The 20379-nt window shown below is 39.4% G+C and overlaps 1 protein-coding gene across 1 annotated transcript; it reads left to right on the top strand.

The window, feature by feature from the left end:
- Positions 1–7225: 7225 nt before the first annotated feature.
- epha2a (eph receptor A2 a) lies at positions 7226–18690 on the top strand. The gene is made up of 17 exons (XM_053636062.1): positions 7226–7390; positions 7835–7902; positions 9012–9675; positions 13934–14089; positions 14242–14574; positions 14683–14810; positions 14894–15071; positions 15177–15279; positions 15492–15547; positions 15655–15780; positions 16034–16219; positions 16359–16420; positions 16529–16738; positions 16871–17020; positions 17247–17440; positions 17625–17780; positions 17902–18690. Exons 1-17 carry the CDS (start codon positions 7315–7317, stop codon positions 18011–18013), a joined length of 2958 nt encoding a protein of 985 aa, XP_053492037.1. The 5' UTR covers positions 7226–7314; the 3' UTR covers positions 18014–18690.
- Positions 18691–20379: the final 1689 nt, after the last annotated feature.

The following is a 20379-nucleotide window of genomic DNA, read 5'->3' as shown; positions in this document are numbered from 1 at the left end:
TTGTGAATGCAAAATGAAAAACAATCATCATTAACACGTTTCATGATCCATATCTTTAAGACCTCTATAATTCAGAATGCTGACATTTGTGAAATATAACATCCTTATGCACTAATTCAGGTACTTGTGCTGACGTACACACAAGCTGACACATCAGTATACACAGATAAATTTACTCGCTTAAACCCACATACGCTGATCTGTGCATTGGTTTCAAGGTTGCAAACGAAGAATGCAACATAGAGTTCAACAGAGCTACTTACCACTTTTGATCTCTCTCACACATATACACAGAATATTAAAAAATGATTTGTTTTGAATGTAACTTTTGAATTTTAATTTAATTACTGTTAATTTAATATTATTAACCGGTTCAACTGTAACAAACATTCATTGTTGCATTATTCACACACCTACACACAGTTTTTTTTTTTCTCAAAGAATTTCTCAATGCTAATTTTTACTAAAGCTTAAGTATAGCACAGAGAGCATTTTGCTTTGTTCAAAGTGATGGTTTTGTCACTGGCCAACTTTAGCTGAACAGGTGGCCATTTTAGCTGAGTGGAGTGGGACATCTGACACTTAAATAGCTGTAGGGCAGAGGAGTTCATTTTTCAACATAGTATAATTGAGGAGATCTCTCTTAGCAAAAGGACACACAAATGAAATTAATACATTATGTTCAAAGTTATTTTTACTCTCTCTCTCTCTCTCTCTCTCTCTCTCTCTCTCTCTCTCTCTGTCTCTCTGTTTTCAGTTTTCATGTGCTTTATTGGTGGCATGACAAATAATTGTACATTAGAATTGCCATAGCAAGTACAAAGGAAGGGTACTGTAAAAACAAGAGAAATAAAATAAAATTGAATAAAATACTAATAGATCAAATTGAAAGAAAATAGTTCAAAATTAAGGACAATGTAAAGGCACTACGTACAGAAAATTTAAAAAAAAAAAAAAAAAAAAAAGGATCAAATGAGTAAAATTACAAAATAAAAGTGAATTTACTAATAAAGGTAAGGAAACAATAATAATAATAAAGAAGAGCAGTCACAACAATTACAAGAAACATAAGAGCAATACAGATCACTCACTGTCTCTCATCTTGTGGCAGGCTAGGACATATTGTGCTCTTTCTCTCTCTCTGTGTAGATGGGGGGGTCACAGTAAGGCCTCCCAGCTACACAAAGAGGTCAAAGTGAGACAAACAGTACACAAGAGGACAGAGTTCCTGTTTGTGTGACAAGTGTAAGAGAACCTCTGAAAAAACCAATGATCCCAGCTGTCACTGTAATACCGTAGCATCAGAGCACGTGACGTGTGTGTGTGTGTGTGTGTGTGTGTGTGTGTGTGTGTTAAAGACAGCTATTCAGGTCACCAGGAGGTCTATTGTGTTGAAGATCACCCACACTTCTTGCCTCAGTCCAATATCCCTGTTTCCTACTGCCAGCCTGACACTTGCCTTCCTTCCAGTTAGTGCTTTGTTCCAACTGCAGTGTGAAATTCCAGTCAAGATGAGTACACAGAAGTGTGCATATGAATGTGTACTGTCATGTTTACTGCACTGTTTCACCAGTACATGTTAGACACTAAATTTACAATTCAAAGTCAAAGCAATTCAGCAGCAATGTAATATGTATCCCATGATGTTCAAAGACTTTCAACTGGTAGTTCAGTACTAGGCTAAGAGAAATTAACTGTGCTAAACTAGGCATCTAGCAAACAAAAATCCCAAACAAAACTAACTATGTATTTACATTTACATTTATGGCATTTGGCAGACAAACGTCTAAGTCCAACATCTTAACCACTAAGCTACCACTGCCCCTTTTTGAGATATTGCTCAAGAAAATCCTAAACAAATCTAGGTAGCTAACATTAAAGAATATCACCAAGGGATGTTCGTTAACTATCTAAAATCAGAGAAAATCCCCAATCAAAACTAATTAGCTAACATTAAAAATATCTCTAAAACTATCTAAAGTATAAATAGTATTCTACCTAGCTAACATAAGAAGAAAGCCCCAAACAAAGTTAACTAGATATTGCTCAAGAAAATTCCCAAACAATGCTAGGTAGCTAACATTAATAAATATCACCAAGGGATGTTAGTTAACTATCTAACATCAGAGAAAATCGCCAATCAAATCTATTAAAAACATTAGAAATATCGCTAAAACTATTTTGTTTAAATAGCTAGTTATCTACCCAGCTAACATTAGAGGTAAACCCCAAACAAAGATAATTAGATATTGCTTGAGTAATCTCAAGCAATATCTAGAATATCCCCAAGAAAGTTCAGCAACTAGCTAACATCAGAGAAAACCCCCAATCGAAATGAGTTAGCTAACAGTAACAATACCTCTAAATCTATCTTTAAAAAGATAGTTATCTATCTAGCTAACATTAGAGGAAAGCCTCAGACAAAGCTAACTAGATAGTGCTTGAGAAAATCCTCTAAAAAGCTAGCCAGCTAACATTAATGAATATCCCCAAGAGACTTGGGTGACTAGCTTGCATCAGAGGAAATCTCTCATCAAAGCTAGTGAATAGGAATTCTGCAGGTTCTACAAACAAGACAACTGGCAAAAAGTCTGAATACTCACTAAAGTACACTTGTGTAAATAGCAGTGTGTGTGTGTGTGTGTGTGTTCAACAATACAGTTGATAAGTTTCAGGCATGATCTCTGTGTCTTAATTCTGAAGGTCTCTAGTTTGTGTCACGATGTACCGGAACCAAATTGTTTTGTGTATGTGTTGTTTTGAGCATTCGTAATCATCCCACCTTTCGCCTTCTCTCTCTCTCTCTCTCTCTCTCGTTCTTCTTCTCTTATTATCTGGTAGACAAGACGTCTTGTAGTTCTTATGTCACTCCATACGTAATAGATGTTTTGATTTCATATATGACCTGTTCCAATTGACATTTATCATTCTTTATCAATATTTTTTGTGTATATATACTATGCTTTCTGTATCATTACACTAAGAAGCTTTCACTGAACGATGGTGTCACTGTGACTTCTTCCCGAGCTCGGACCAGACGAAATCAGCCAATGCAGGGTCCAAATTCTGGTTCTGTGACTGGTATCGGAAAAAGAACTTAACAGCAGTTCATTATTAATTGTACAGTGTCAACTTTTGCGGTTTTACCTCCTTCTGCTTGTCCCCATTGTGTTTAACTGTGAAATATCTTTTTCTGATTTCTAAATTCTGATTTTGAAATCATAATGGCCCAATTTACTAATATACTCTCATAAGGATGAGCGACAGCTGCACTCCAGATGTAAATGCCACAAGTAGAAATTCAAGCTTTTCTAGTTCCATTCTAGCATATCTTACGATCCATATGATGACCGTCCCTAATGACCTTGTCATAATGTTTAATACAGCTAATTAATACTATACCTAAACCTAAATTTAACCAAAACCTTAACAGTTTAACAAAAAAGGAAAAAACTGCATTTAATAAATAAATAAATAAATAACAGTTTTCCTCATCATGAACAACCAAATGTTTCACAATCCTTGTGGGGATACTTGGTCCCCACCAAAAAAAAAAGAAAAAAAAAAAAGCATGGCCACCTAACACACACACACACACACACACACACACAGCAGCTAATCATCCAGTTTCTTATAAAACTTTGAAAGGGGCTATAATTCAAGTGATTTGTTATGAATGTACATGATGTCCATTTAAGGATGACATTCTGCACTTAATGGATGAAGTTTCATTTCAAATGCAGATTTCTACAATACAAAGCCATTACATGAAACATTGTTCACTTGTCCACTGAAAGACTTTATGTGTTTACATATAAATATTGCTACCAGATATTTTTATATTGATTGCGATTCTAATATGAAAATACAACAAAGCCTTAAAATAAAGATTTTTATATTTAAACTTAAAATACCATCAATGTCGACATTTGGGATCAAACTTATAGCACAGACCTTGACAACTATTTTGTTAACTAACGAGTGAAAAATGTGTTAACAGCCCCCCATATGTCTCTAACACATATCTCACGCCACCGCCTGAGAGTTCAGCGGTGTGTCGCGACTGTTAACAAAGCATTTGAGGAGCAGACACACTCAACGCTGCACACAAAGGAGTGCTGCCTCTGAGTTACTCTGTTGAGTTGAGAGCTTCTGGAAAGGAGAGACAAGTGGGAGGCAGGAGGGGTGGGTGAGCGAAATGACCTCGCCATGTTGGTTCTGTGACCCCTTAAGCCTGAGCCCAGCCTCCTGGAGTGAACGCTTTTATAAGGGTGGATGTGTGGCACAGGGTGCCACAGAGGGGGAGAGAGAAGAAAAGAAGCCGGCTATGCTGTGAAGAATAGTGGGAGTGAGGTGGAAAACCCCAGGCTCCTGCTCCACACATGGCCCTTGAGTGAAAAGGAGACCTTCTCATTGTGAGCATGTCTCAACGGCCATGGCACCTCATTTGCTGAAGAAAAACACCCTTCGTAACGTGAGTGTTTTGCCCCTACAAACCAAACAAACCAAAGTCATTAATCATTCTCTTTACATGAGCACTTCTAGGAGATATGAAAATGACTTCCAACATTCCAAATGAAAAAGAAATATAGAAAAGTCGTATATGTTGGTTTTCTTGACCCTCATTTGCATGTGAAGTGTTATTTCACTCAGGTCCAATCCACATGAACGTCTGCTTGAACTTGCCTAAAATTACAGGAGAGATCTTTCATTCAGCTTCTGTCTAATGAATATTCATAGTACTAGCACAATGCAGGCAGCTTCCTAAGCTCTTGAGAAGAAGTCAGCTTGCTTTTGACGCTCGGGTCACGGGACTCTTGACAGACTGCTGCACAAAAAAGACCTGACTGCAGAATTCCTCAGTGTTGCCCAGCGACGCCATTGTGTGACGTATTTCTGTGTCTACATATTCATAGCTATTGAAGTTATTAGTGGTGATTCATTCATGATGGCACTCCCACTCGACCCTTTCCCCTTTTATCGTGGGAATGTTGAAGGGGTGGTCACATTTTCTACATGTTTAGTTAAGACAACCATATACAAATAACTCTTTCTCCTATTAAATATGACATTGCTGTGCAGAAATGGTCTGAAAACAAAAATAAATAAATAAAAAAGTAATACTCATTCACTTTCTTGATAGCACTTTAGGTTTCAAATTTAGTTTTGGAGGTTAGTAAGCAGAAAGAAATAAAAAGTCCAAAAACCACATATTCTACTACCATGCTAAATAAGCTGTATGTTAATAGAACTGTAGACTGGAGTAGCGGTGTGTAGAATTCAGGTATATTGGGACAGTTTAAATAAGCTGCATTGATTTTATGGCCTGATCAGTAAAAGTCAAAACCTATATTACTAAGTACTAGCAATGGAAGTGCTTGATATAAATATGGTTTAATTCATGTAAAATCTCAATCTCATAAGGGGGTGTGGCCAGAATCAACAAGATGTTTACCCCAATGAAAATGGAGCAGGAAAAATTACATGTTTTGACAATTTTTTTTTTACTTAAGGTTATAAATTTGTCATGACTAATACTTATGATGTATATATTCACAGGATGTACATAATATGAACAAAATTACCAAAAGATTCACTGCAAAGCATATACATATGTTTATTATTCAAACATTTTCAAGATGGTTACCCTACAAGAAACTCCCCACATCTGTGGTTAAAAATGAGGTGTTAATAGATTATATGTGGATTAGATCGTGTTTTATGAAGTATCTTAATAAGCAGGAGAATAAAGTGGACTTAATTAGGCCTATTGTTGAGTATGCATTAGAGATTTTTTTATTTTGTGGACTGTTTTCCATATAATTTTAGAATGTGACTAAGTACAATACCTGAAAGTGTGTCCTAAATTACCAAACCTGCTGTCCCAAATGATCACTTAAAAATTGTTTTCAGCCAGTCTCGACTAAAGGGTAAGCCATGCTTCTTTAGAATATGACAAAGCATTTTTTCTTCACATGTAGACAGTCAATCCCTTGAGGATTTCAGAAATGTGTTGGGGTATTGTTTTATTAATGGCAAGAAAGCTTAGACCAGCTTTTAAAAAACTGTCCCAATATACGCTACGTGGCCAAAATGTGGACACCCGACCATCGCATCCATGATTCCAGATTTAGTACCCCTTTGCTGTTATAATAACCTCCACTCTTCTCGGAAGGTTTTCCACTAGATTTTCGAGTGTGACTGTAGGGATTTGCTCATTTAGCTATAAGTGCATTAGTTCGATCAGACACTGATGTCAGGTGTGCAGGCCAGGTGTGCAATCAGCATTCCAGTTCATCCCAAAGGTGTTTAGTGGAGTTGACGTCAGGGCTCTGTGCAGGACACTCAAGTTCTTCCACTCCAACATTGGCAAACCATGTCTTTGTGAACCTCGCTTTGTCTAAAGGTCTTGCTGGAGTATGTCTGGGCCCTTCAGTTCCAGTGATGAGAAATTAATCCTACATATAAAACTGTGTGCTTCCAACTTTGTGGTAACAGTGTGGGGAAGACCTACATATGGGTGTGATGGTCAGGTGTCCACATACGTTTGTATCTGAATTCACCCTATATTACTGTAATATTAGAAGTATGGTACCATGCCATTTGGAATATAGTCTAGGCTAAAGTCTATTGCAGTATTAAAATCGTGTTTAGGTCAGATTAGAGTGGAATAAATTTAAAAATATTCTGTAGACTTTAGGCCTTCTTTCCGTTTCGGCCTAAGCTAAAGTCTGTGTACATAAAATGTACATATCTCGGAAATGAGCAAACTCAAACACTGGAATCCTTGCACGAAGTTGGACCAAGTGATGATGTTGAACGAACCGGCTCTTTGAACCGAGTATTTTTGGTGAACGTTGAGTAACTTGCAAATATGACAGGGAGGGGTCCGCTACACTCCTTCTTGTTGACTAACGCACAGCCAAATGTATTAAGATAGTTATCACGAAAAATGTAAATGAATCCATAGTTAGACAAAGAAGAATATCTACTGGTCAAAAATTTGAAAGCTGTCCGGTTTACCGTGGGGAGCTGAGCCAAATGAAAAGATCCGACTCACTGAAAAGATCCGACTCACTGAAAAGATCCGGAATTAGCGCTGCTCGCCCACGCGCTCCGCTCTGACCCCGCCCACTCCTTATTAGACCCTGAGGCGACATTCCAGTGGGCGGAGCTAATGTCATTCAATTCCTCATGAATGAGGCTCGCGGTCGCAGTGTGGAAAAGTTGTGCGAGCGTGTCAGACACACCGTCCAGTGAAAACAGCTAATGTTCAGATAAAAGAAAGAAACGGAACTTTAAAAAAAATAAAAAATGGATTACCACTTTCGCTCTTTGCTTTCTTATTTATTTATTAACAGCATGTTTATTCTAATCCAAGCCAAGGAACGTAAGTAGTCTATACTTCCTTAAAAAGTCGTTCAGTTCTTTATAAATGTAAAACTTTTCAAATGATTCATGTGTAGTCTTACTTGTAAAATACCTTTATAACTACATAACTCTACATAACTCGTTGTTTTTCATTTATCCGTTTTAATGAATCATGTGAAATGTGGTGTTTTAACTAAGTGGTTTGAAAATTTTAGGCTTTCAATAAGATATATTTATTATTTAATTACATGTTAATTCACTGGTGTTTCTATACTATTTTTTTGTGTGTTTTCTTTTTGTTTTGTTTTATTTGTGTTTTAAAATACAGCCATTGTCATCCACCAGAGGAAACAGATAAAAGTCCATACCCATGTAGTTTATGTCTTTTCTTATTTGAAATGGTTTCATAATCTTCTTATTTATTTATTTTTTTAAACATATACCATTAAATATTTTCTTGTAGACATTCTGCTTGATATGAAGGCATCTGGAGGAGAGCTGGGCTGGTTGACATCACCAAATGAAGAAGGGGTGAGTAGGCTTATAGGCTTATCAAAAACTTCACGTTTTCAAGCCGTGGTATCTATCATAGTCAGAGACCCAACTTACCAGTTGTTCATGTTGAATGTGGTTTATAATATGGCCTTTGGTCTTGCTATGTCTTTTTTTTTAAAAAATTTTAATAAAACACTCCTGATAGTCTTATCTGGTGGTAAATTTTCCGTATTACTTTAACGCTCTTTATCGTGTTAAAATGATCTGATTCATATTTCTCATTCAATAATGTGAACAGTTTTACAGCTTAATAGATCCCATGAACAGTGTTATACGGTAGGGACAGAGACACCAAAGCCCTGGGTTAGAGGGAGTGTGCAGTCCTCTATCTTTAGTCATGTGGTTTCCTTTCTGAGGAACTGGAGGAAATGGAGACATGGTCAGGAACAGCGGCGAGCTGTTGGGATTAAAAGAACCGGCTGTAGATTCCTTCTGTGGCCCCAGGGCCTCATGAGAGATTTACACACCAAGTTTACTCTCTTAAACCTATAGGGCCAAGGAGATGACTGTACAGGTTTGAGGGCAAGTTCAAGGCTTTCACACTCTCAGGGTGGGGATGGGGCTTTTTTAATTACTCCTTTGGAGACTAGTCCTGTCATTTTCTTGTTCTGATGTTGAAGGCTTTGGCTGGGATCTCTGAGCTCTTGAGCCGTTGTGTCCACACAAGGCCTTTGAGGTTTGCATGCCTGGCCTGATCTGCTGTTCAAGTGCTTTTAGGGGAGCTGAGGGAAGTGGAAGGTTTATAACTAGGGATAACAAAGGAATGAGCTTTAAACTGATGCATCATTTCATTTGGGATGGCCTGTCTTTCCTCTCTTTGATACATCTTTAGCAGGTCTAAGGAAAGATATGCCTAGACATGCAATTCCCACACCCACATGTCTGTTACAAAAAGTCATTATTCCACAGAAGAATAACTGCAATATTAACAAATGATCAAATATATAAATTTACTCAAAAATATGTGATTATAATTGACTCTATTCTCTTTATATTTACAATGTAGAATGGAATGCATCTTAATGTACTTATAATAATGTTAGTATACGATGTAGTAACTACAAATCTTTCTCTCTGTCACTCAGTGGGAAATTGTCCAGACAGTGGTGAATGGCTCCCTTCTTTACACCTACAGCGTGTGCAATGTGGCCAGTGATACCGAACAAGACAATTGGCTTCGTACCACCTTCATCCAGCGTCCTCTTGAAGCCTCACGTATCTCCGTTGAGCTGCGGTTTGTTGTCCGTGACTGCAACACCTTTGATGGCACGTCCCCTTCTTGCCGCGAGACCTTCAGCCTTTACCTTTCCGAAACGGACAAGGACGTGGGCACCAGTTTCCGGAAAGGTCAGTTCCGTAAGGTCGCCACAGTGGCCCCGGATGAAGTGACCGCAAACAGAGATGGTGGCCGAGCATCATTGAGGGTGAATGTGGAAACGCGGAGCATCGGAACACTATCAAGGCAAGGTTTCTACCTGGCTTTTCAAGATGTAGGTGCCTGCGTGGCTCTGTTGGGTGTGAAGGTGTTCTACACCACCTGTCCGGCCATCCAGCGCAACCTGGCTACTTTTCCTGAGCGTGTGACTGCAACAGCTCTAACTGAGGTGGAAGGTTCATGTGTGAAGAACGCAGTGACTGTCGGCCAGGCACCTCCTCGCATGTACTGCACAGCTGAAGCAGAGTGGGTCGTTCCTGTCGGGCAGTGCTACTGCAGAGCCGGCTATCAGGCTGTGGGACAGACCTGCCAAGGTAAGCGGTTTGTAGTGCAGTGTGTGTGGGGTAGTGCTGGAATAATGTTTTAATGTGAGTGAAATACCACTCTATTTCTTTTTTTTTATTTCGGTTGTGAAAGCGGCTGACTGTTTTATCTTGAACCACTGGATCCCCTTAAATCAAGGTTGAGTTCTAATTAAAAAATCCTTGCAAAGCAGTCTGTGGTTTGATGGTTGAGGAACAACTGCAGGGCTTTGTGGGTGGGCTGCCAGTGTGTGTTTCTGAATATGTGTGTGTGTGTGTGTGTGTGTGTGTGTGTGTGCGTGCTAAGATGCCTTACTGTATCGTGCTGTTACCAAAGAGCTGTCTAACAAGTTGCCTGTGAGCACACTGGAGACAGAGAACATGACTTCAGTGTAAAGGAATGTCCGTCTTGTCCACACCCTCTCACCTGCTCACATTTTATTTCGGATCTGTGTGAGAGTTTATTGCTTTAGGAAGGAAGTTTAAAGATACCAGGTTACCAGCGGGGAAGTGTGTGTGTGTGTGTGTGTGTGTGTGTGTGTGTGTGTGTGTGTGTGTGTGTGTGTGTGTGTGTGTGTGTGTGTGTGTGTGTGTGTGTGTGTGTGTGTGTGTGTGTGTGTGTGTGTGTGTGTGTGTGTGTGTGTGTGTGTGTGTGTGTGAATGTATCTGTGTAGAAAGGCAATAATGGCAGAACTGGCTGTATAGATTCCCAACATAAGAGAAAATGAATAGAATCCTAAAAGACACTGTGAGAATTTTTTTTTTTTTGTAAATAAAAATAAATGAAATAAAATAAAGTAAAACAAAAATATATAAAGAGGGTAAAGGGCCTCTCATTCTTTCTAATTTCAGATCATGTTGTAATATAATGAATAAGCTGGTTTAGTCCATTTTAGGCTTACATGATACAAGGATTTAGGAATTTGGGGGGGATTTTTTCCCAAGGCGTTTCTCTGGTGTGAATTCTCATGTCATCCGGTAGCTGAAATGACTCAGTGGACAGGCCTAGCATTACCTGAATACTACCTTGTTTCTGTGTGTGTGTTTCTATGACTACACTTTACCACAGATTACAGAGAAGGCTTGGCACACCCTCGCTACACTGACTCAGTTATCATGTAATTGAGGGCTTCAGCTCTGTGGAAGGCTTTTGTAGTGGTGGGAAATATAGGTTTAGTCAATGGTGTTGAAACGTAGGCTTTCTCATGCTGACTAACTGTAACTCTAAATCCTATCAACGATAAAGGAGATAAAGGATTGTAAAGTCAACTTCCTAAAGCTTTTGCCTGCTCATCAAAAGCAAAACCTCATTTTACATGTTTTAATTGTTATGTCTTTTCAGTTTCCAAAATTGTTAGGCATTAAGATAATTTCCCTCACTTGCAAACAATAAAAAAAAAAAAAACTTTTGACAAATCCCTTGACTACTTGGCTTACACGTAAAATGAAGTGATTTTCCTAATGGGCAACTGTGTATTGAAATAATACGGAAGGGCAAATCTCAGGAAGGAATGTTCTGGAGATCCTGACTTCTGGTGCTTTAACAGGATCCATCAGGCTGCACCTGAAACGGACGCTGGCTTCATCAGGGATTGGGAGGTTTTACTGGTATGCAGGTCTGTGGAAAAGGGTAGATTCCAAAACTTTCGGACATTCCGTCGTTTCCAGGAGACGCTCCAAATATTTTTGCCCACCTTCAGTCATGGCTGAATGAGGAGGATTAGGGGAGGAATGTGATTATAAGAGGGGCACCTTGTTATCACTGTATGACAGCACAAATCAGGAACGAAAGTACAAGCCCAGACTTCACACATTTCCCTTTTTTTTTTTTTTCCTTCAAACACTTCTGCGCTACTCATTGTTAATTGAATGCTTTCTACTCATCACCTATTGTTGCGTTCATTTTTTTATGCTACTCACTTAACACTTTATGGTTTGCAGCATTTGGCTTGTTAAAAGGTTGTGAACCTTAAAGTTTAATGGGTCAGCTGAACTACCCTTAAGCAGAAAGTCTTCAGGCTTTCAGTGAAAAAGAAGATGCTTACGCCTAAACAACTATAGAGACAATAATGTTGCTGGTGACATTGTTCTCATTGGACTTTTACGATCGGCTCTTTGTGCGCGGCTTCTGTTCTTCCAGGCTTATCGCCACCTGCCAGTCTTCATCAAGCCCTCCTGTGATTGGATGCCAGGCTGGAGTGGGGGTAGTGACTGATTAGTAGGTTAGTTTAGTAGGGGAATTCCGTGGCTGCTTAATGTTTCGGTTTCACCGAGATCAGAGTGCATTTAGGCCTTCTGACTTTGTAGGGAAGTTAGCATTTTATTGATTTATGATGGAATGTCCGGTTCCCTCCCTGCTACATTAAAATGACTGGTTTATAACGCTGATAAGGCTCCATAAACAGCGACATCAAGAGATTAGGAGAGATTAGTATAATGATTGTCAATAGGTGTGTCTCGAACTTGTTCTAATTATGTTAAGATAATGTTAACAGGTTCAAAAAAATAGAACATTCGCATGTCTTTCAAGACCAGTGATTTGTCTGAAAACTGACATTTCCAGTGCACTTTACAGTGGTGACTTTATTGTTTTAACTGTTGACTCCTCCACCCATATGACCCTGACTAGTCTCTTTGTGTGGTGTGTTGCAATGAAATGACTTCAGAGGGCCAGATCTGTAGCATTGCTCAGCCTTATCTTGTTTGTCAGTATTCCGTCGCATGAATCAAACTGCTAGGAGATAACAACAACACAAATATTTTGTGTTAGAACACACAGTCATTCTTTAGACACTCTTCCTACACAGTGTCATTGATGTTCATCATAGCTGTAGCCACCCGCAGCGGGCTCAGAGCAAATACGTTAATGCTGTATCCAAAGCTCACACAATCTGCATGTATTTCTGGCTGTGACATAAAAAGCATTACTTGTAAGCCATCTACGTGTTTGTAATGTGCAGTGTGGACTTGTTGACTTCCATGAACTGTTGGAAACAAATTCTTTGTTCTACAGTGCTGGAGAAGCAGTATTAAATCAGTTTAACTGGCTCTATGGTCAGCTAGATAGCTTTGATTTTAAAACTCAAAGCTCCTCTCTCAGAACAGATACGGACGTTAGGCTTGAAGAATGGAGTGGGTGTTTTCCGCTCACTCCCGACTTCAAACAGCATGGAAAGGGAGGCTGCTTTTCTTATGTGAACATCTCTTCCACCCCCCTTCCTCTATTCATACGCTCTTAAACGCAAACACACAGCAAATACACATACCCCCACCGAAAATCCCCTTGAGAGAACTGCTGTCAGCAATCCCTAAGAGCAAGTCCCCATTCTCACACACACGCACGCATGCACCACCTACTGCTCGTCAAACTCAAACTCTTTTGCTTAAAGCAGAGGCTGAAAGACTGATCCCTGGGAGGTCAGACACTCATTCAGAAGAAGCCCTTCTACAGAAACTCTTTTTTGCAAGCTTATGAGTTTCTCATGGTCATTAAATGTACATATATCACCACCAACCACCTCTTTGTACTGTTCATGTGCTTCAGAATGACCCCTACATCCTCTTTGCCAGTGATTGTTAATGTTGTTGCGTTGCTTCTTCTCTGGAATCCTGTACTCTGTGCTAGCATGTTCTCATCAGTTGACACAGGAAGGAAAGGAGGAGAGGATGAAGCCTATACAAACTCACAATTCCCGCATCCTGTTTTGTCCAACCAACATCCACCCATCCACACTGCTCTACAGCTCACCTGCAGGGCTCAAAACTTTTCTGTTGGCATTCTTTTATTCAGCGTTTAAACTTGCCTGAAGGCTTTTTTTCACATGCCTGTAACTGCTTTGCTTTTGTTAGAAGCTAGGATCACTGCAGGTCTGTTGTCTTGATAAGTATATGCTGTGAGGATTTGTGTCGTCGTTGATGGATTCGTCCTGCCTGTAGCTTAGTTGGTGTGAATCCTTTGGCCCCTATTGTTCCTCTCAGATGGGGATAGGGGATAACAGCAGCCTCCTGCAGCTCTATCACTTACATAGATGTTGAGTCTGATGAAATCTCAACTTAAGTCTCTTCATTAACCCATTCCACGCTTGCATACCATGTGACAAGGCAGCGATAGAAGATTCAATAATAAAAATGGAAAAAGGCATGCTCAATGGCACATATGTAGTATAGGAAAGCCTTCTAAGAGATATTGTTTTGGTATATTTTTCTTCAGTTTGCCCATGCCTAGCTGAATGACATATTTCAAAACTCGACTTTCCTATCTTTTTTTTAGCATGTGATGGAGGCTACTACAAGAGCTCGGATTCCAGCCAGCCATGTGAAGTCTGTCCAGCAAACACACAGCACTCAGGTCCTGGTGCACTCCACTGTCCCTGCTTGGAAGGATTTTACCGAGCAGCTACAGACCCCAGCTCTACTCCATGTTCTGGTGAGTGTTTCTGGCTACAGCGCTTACAATGAGGAGTTAAGACACCCCCTCCCCCCCCCACCCCATCTTATATTACTCATGAATTGTTCATAAAATTTGTGAAGTACAAATAGTTTTCAGTCCTTCAATCCCACAAACTGTCACTCCCTCAGGTCCACCTTCTCCTCCAGAAGACCTCAAGTCCACTCCTCGCCTAACAGCAGGGAGCGTACTGCTAACCTGGAGACCTCCAGCTAATACAGGTGGCAGGACTGACATTGTATACAATGTGGTGTGTGAGCGTTGTAATGGTGTCGTGTGTGCGCCGTGCGGAGGGAGGGTGCACTTCGAACCTACACATACATCTCTGAGCCAGCCGGAGGTTACAGTCAGTGAGCTGGAGCCTCACATCAACTACACTTTCAAAGTGGAAGCCTTGAATGGAGTGTCCCATTTGAGCCCTCAAAAATCAACTGTCAGCATCACAACTGTGCTACACTTCACAGGTATAAACTTCAGCTCATAGCATTTTAAATAAAAGCAGGTCTTTTGTGTATTCAATAAAATTAAGCAGTGAAATGTTTCACAACTGTTTTATGCCTTTCTCATCACAGAGCCTCCTAAAGTAACATTCCTCCGAGTAGAGGATCGTACCTCTACTAGTCTTTCTCTGTCCTGGACTGTGGACCAACACACAACTTCTCATCATTCGCCTCACTACGAGCTCATGTACCGCATCAAGGTATCTAGGTTAATCCCAGTGTTTAATTTCGAAGTCTGTTTGCCTCTTGTTTCACGTGGGCTTACGATGTCTCTTTCGAATAGGACAATAAGGGAGAGCAGGACGTCACCACATACAATGTTCTGAGGTTGGACAAGAACTTGGTCCAGATTTATGACCTTTCACCTGGCACTAAGTACGTGTTCCGTGTTCAGACTTTAACACCAGAGGGCCATCCTAGCAGCCAGAGTGCAGAACAAGAATTTGAGACCCTGCCCATGGGTATGTGTCTGTGTGTGTGTCTGTGTGTGTGTGGATATCCTTGTCCTAAAATAATATAGAAGTAGAGAATTGTGTGTAACCAGATGCCTTGTATCTATCCAACAGCTGAATCACACACACAGGGCAGTTCCATGATTGTCATGGGAGCTATTGCTGGAGGCGGAGCCATGTTGCTTATCGTGGTGGTTATTTTACTTCTACACAAAAGGTTAGAGGAGTCTTTATGCTTTCTTCCTTTTTCCTCCCCCTCACTATGTTCTTATCATATTTCCTCTTCAAAGCTTGCCTCACCCTGTCCACCCTGTGATCTGTTGACATGAAAACTCAGCATGAAAACATGAAGCTAGTCTGATTACAGTACAAGCTTGAAAGAACTGATGTGCAAATATATAATTTTGACTTTGCCCTTTCTCTTATCAGGAGGCTAAATTCACATATCCGGCAAAGAACAGGGGGCAACTACTTCTCCTGTCCAGGTAGGACAGAGCCCAGTATAACTGCATTAATGTCATTTGTTATATGTTGTGTGTGTGTTAAAGACTTGTTTCATAAGCTACAGTGTACCATTCTTCCTTTTCCACAGAAAAACATCAGCCTCTGAAGACCTATGTGGACCCACACACGTATGAGGACCCTTGCACAGCTATCCTTAAGTTTGCCAGTGAAATTCACCCCAATCACATTACTAAACAGAAAGTCATTGGAGCAGGTAATCTATCAAATAATCACATTATTGTTACTATTATTTTTAATACTAGAATACTATCTCTCTCTCTCTCTCTCTCTCTCTCTCTCTCTCTCTCTCTATATATATATATATATATATATATACATATATATATATATATATATATATATATATATATATATATATATATATATATATATATATATATATTATATAATATAATATAATATAATAAATGCAATTCACAAATACTGCCTCTTTTTTTGTCCCATAGGAGAGTTTGGTGAAGTGTACCGTGGTATCCTGAAGCTTCCGGGCCGTAATGAGGTGGTCGTTGCAATAAAGACACTGAAACCTGGCTACACAGAAAAGCAGAGGCAGGACTTCCTGAGCGAGGCCAGCATCATGGGCCAATTCTCCCATCAGAACATCATACGCCTGGAGGGGGTTGTCACCAAATGTACGTGTCAACTCTATCACCATGGCTCACAATGCACCCACTCAGCCGAGTCATTTAACATGTAAAGCACGTCATATGCCAGTGACCGATGACTGTGTTGTCATATTCTAATTGGATGCTTCTGTTGTTTTCATTTCAGTCAAACATGCTATGATCGTCACAGAGTACATGGAAAATGGAGCGCTGGATCAGTACCTGCGGGTAAGTCAAACACCCTAAAGCTCATGTTGTTTGGATTTATTGTATTGTGATATTTCTGGTCATTTGCTTCTATGGAATGAATAAATATCCCTCTACTATAATGTGTAGGACCATGATGAGGAGTTGTCCTCATACCAGTTGGTGGGCATGCTTAGTGGCATTGCAGCAGGGATGAAGTATCTGTCCGATATGAACTACGTACACAGAGATCTTGCTGCACGCAACATCCTGGTAAATGGCAACCTGGAGTGCAAAGTATCAGACTTCGGCCTGTCACGCGTGTTGGAAGACTATCCTGAAGGCACCTATACCACTACTGTAAGCTACTTTAATAGTGATGCTTAATATCGTAGCTTCAATTTAGATTAGAAATACATAACAACAGTACAATATAGAATGGTTCCTTAACGCTCTTTAGATTACATAATCTGTATTCATTTTGTTTCTTAGGGAGGAAAGATTCCCATTCGTTGGACAGCACCAGAGGCTATAGCGTACAGGAAGTTCACTTCTGCCAGTGATGTATGGAGTTTTGGTGTTGTCATGTGGGAGGTGATGGCTTTTGGAGAGAGACCCTACTGGGACATGAGCAACCATGAGGTACATAATTTTTACTCCGAATTTTAGATAATTTCGCTTAGTTTACATCATCATGAATAAAAATACACAAAGCCAAATATGTACGCCAGGGTTATTCTATTCTATGAATATACAGGATGTGTATAGATCTGTATGTGTGCTTAAAGTTGTTTAATCAAGAGCTGTTACTCATTGAGTGTGGGTTTAAAGAGCAAGAAGGTGACCTGTTTTCCTCTCTACATCTCAGGTTATGAAGGCCATACATGAAGGGTTCAGGCTGCCAGCACCAATGGACTGTCCATCTGCTATTTACCAGTTAATGCTACAGTGCTGGATGCAGGACCACTCCAAACGCCCACGCTTCCTCGATATTGTCAATGTGCTGGACAAACTTCTGCATAGTCCCGAGTCCCTTGCAGCAATTGCCAACATAGACTTACGGTAGGAATCACTGCTCATATAATATAGGAATAAAAAAAAAAAACAACTAATAAAATAAAAAATATTTTAACAAAAATTGCAGTTGGCATGATTATGGGATAGAAATAGCCATTGTGAGGTGTGTCTCTCTCTTAGTAAGCCATGGATTTAATCAATCAACCTAATTACCTTTTTACTCCTGCAGAGTGTCTATTCGCCTGCCTAGCACTAGTGGAAATGATGGCAGCCCCTTCAGGTCTGTGGATAAATGGTTAGATTCTATGAAGATGGTTCAGTATAAAGAAGCCTTTGCCCATGCTGGAATTACCACCATGGAGCAGGTGATGCACTTGAAGATTGAGTAAGTAAACAAACATTCAGACAGCCCCCTTCAATAAAACAATTAACTACATACCACTATAATCTTTTAGCATTGTTTTATACCAATCTCACCATTCTTTTATCTCTTGTTTGATAAATAGGGATATCAAGAAGATTGGGGTGCGTTTGCCAGGTCATCAGAAAAGAATGGCCTACAGCATTCTGGGCCTTCAGGAGCCCACTGCAGGTCCCGTGGATGTCTTTGCAGTGTGACACTAAGATTCATCACCAGAGCTACATTCTTCTAAACTCTGAATGAGCGCAGCCAAACTGGCCTCAGATCTTTACCTCAGCTTGCACTGGGCTGGTTGGCAAATACACAGAATGCTCCTCTCTACTGAAACGGACTCCCATTGTGAATAAATGGACCAATTAGCCATTGAATAGTGACTGAAATTTTTACTGTTATTTTTTCACTGTTTCACATAACTGTATACAGTTTTGTGACAGAACCTCTTTGTGTGCCCTCATTTCAAATGCTGGCCAAATTGAAAATTTAGCTTGGTGTTTAATCGCACATCGAGGGTGTGGCACTACAGAACACCTGTCAAGGGCAGGTGGTAAACTAAGAGAGCTTTGAGTTCTGCAATACCAATAACTCATTGAACAAGTTGAGGGCTTCAGATTTATTTTAGTTTTTTGCTTGTATAAAGGTTAGAATCTAGATAGGAGATGCTTAAACCATTGAATATGATTGAAATATAAATTTAAAGGCATATTCTATATCATAATGAGAGACAATATGTTTACATATATTTTTCAGCTCTTTTTTTTATTATTTAATATTTATTATCTGGGTTTTATTTATTGTCTGTTTGTAGAGCTGTTGTCTAATGTGTAAAAATGTTTCTTAAATATTGTGTAATTATTAAATGCTGATATTTAATCCATGCAGCCGATTTACATTTTTTTTCTCGATTGTCCATAAAGAGGAGATTTAGCCTAGTAATGTGCTATATCTTAAATAAAACTTCATAGAAGCCCAAATGTCAGTGATACAGTGGAATATTAACGGGTTAATGGGTAAAAGATAGCCAGTAAAATATATAAAATTATTACAACCTGGTCATTGTAAATGCTTAACAACTCAAATGAAAAGTAATAAATGGTTGGGGCTATGGTAAGGGGAAGTAGATTTTCTTGCAACAATAGTCTAATCTAAATACAAAGCAATTTCTCTCACTTTAGGATTCCTAAACATTTTTTTTTAAAAATATGTATGGTTATGGACTCGATTGTTGATGGAACCCAGGATACATATTCAATTCAGTATACTGCAAATAAATAAGGGGCAGCAATGCGAATTAACAAAATTTCTACTGTGTAAATTCATGACACTGGCAATTTAGCACTCAACAATGAAAAGACAGGACTCAGCGACCAAAAGTTCCCTGCTGAAAAAAACAACAGAAACCCTAATAGAATTTGTAATGGTTTTAATGGTTATGATGGGAATTGTATGTGTTTTAATGGAATCTGTAATGGTGCCTGTGGGTCTCTACTGGTAATTTGTTGCCTTCTATTGGTGGCATGTTATGTCTAGTGGATACCATTTAAGGACCAATAATGGTAATGGTTTTAATGGTTAGCTGATGGTTTGTAATGGTACTTGTATTGGAAACCATTGGAATTTCTGTGATGGTTTCTTTTTTTTTTCAACAGGGTTGTGAAGGCATTAAAATGAAGCACTTAATGACCTCACTTGGAACATGCTCACTCACCTTTACATGATGTAATATATACACTCCATCATTAACACGTTCAAACAACATACTTTTGGTGCATGGCTGTTTGTAACCATTAGCTTGTTAGCTTACTTTTCTGCATAGTTGTTATTAACCTGAATACATGAGATTTTTTCTAGTAGCTAAACAACATAGCATGGCTGTATAGCAGAACTTTTGACCTGGCCAGGTAGCTGTCTCTCTGTCCTTTGTATTTGGTTGATAGCTAGAAGAGGAATCACATCATTATAGTTTAGTTTTAATTTCCAGATGGGGTAAAATAAATAAGTAATGGTTGCTAAAAGAGTTTACACATATTCTGAAGAAGGCCGGCATTAAAAACAGTTCATTTTGAACCTACTACCAGGTCCATAAGTATTTGGACAGCGACACAATTTTTGTAATTCTGCCTCCAACACAACCACATTGGATTCGAAATGAAGCAATCAAGATGTGATTGAAGTGTAGACTTTCAAATTTAATTCAAGGGATTTAACAAAAATTAAAGGGATTTAACAAAAAAAAAGATTTTAGAGAACTTCATGCTTCCATCTGCTGACAAGCTTTATGGAGATACTGATTTTCTTTTCCAGCAGGACTCGGCACCTACCCACAGTGCCAAAACTACTAGTAATGGGTTTTCTGACCATGGTATTACTGTGCTTGATTGGCCAGCCAACTCGTCTGACCTGAACCCCATAGAGAATCTATGAGAGACACCAGACCCAACAATACAGATGAGCTGAAGGCCGCTATCAAAACAACCTGGGCTTCCAGAACACCTCAGCAGTGCCACAGACTGATTGTCTCCATGCCACGCCATATTCATGCAGTAATTCGTGTAAAAGGACTAAA

The sequence above is a fragment of the Ictalurus furcatus genome, chromosome 11 (assembly GCF_023375685.1).
Source record: "Ictalurus furcatus strain D&B chromosome 11, Billie_1.0, whole genome shotgun sequence".
Taxonomy (NCBI): Eukaryota; Metazoa; Chordata; class Actinopteri; order Siluriformes; family Ictaluridae; genus Ictalurus; species Ictalurus furcatus.
The sequence above is the reverse complement of the archived record's forward strand: the minus strand, read 5'-3'. Positions and strand labels throughout refer to the sequence as shown.

Coding starts and splice junctions, on each gene's coding strand:
- epha2a (XM_053636062.1), top strand. CDS start 7,315: ATGGATTACCACTTTCGCTCTTTGCTTTCTTATTTATTTATTAACAGC. Junction 7,391..7,834: donor TCTAATCCAAGCCAAGGAAC/GTAAGTAGTCTA, acceptor ATTTTCTTGTAG/ACATTCTGCTTGATATGAAG. Junction 15,280..15,491: donor ATTTTACTTCTACACAAAAG/GTTAGAGGAGTC, acceptor TTCTCTTATCAG/GAGGCTAAATTCACATATCC.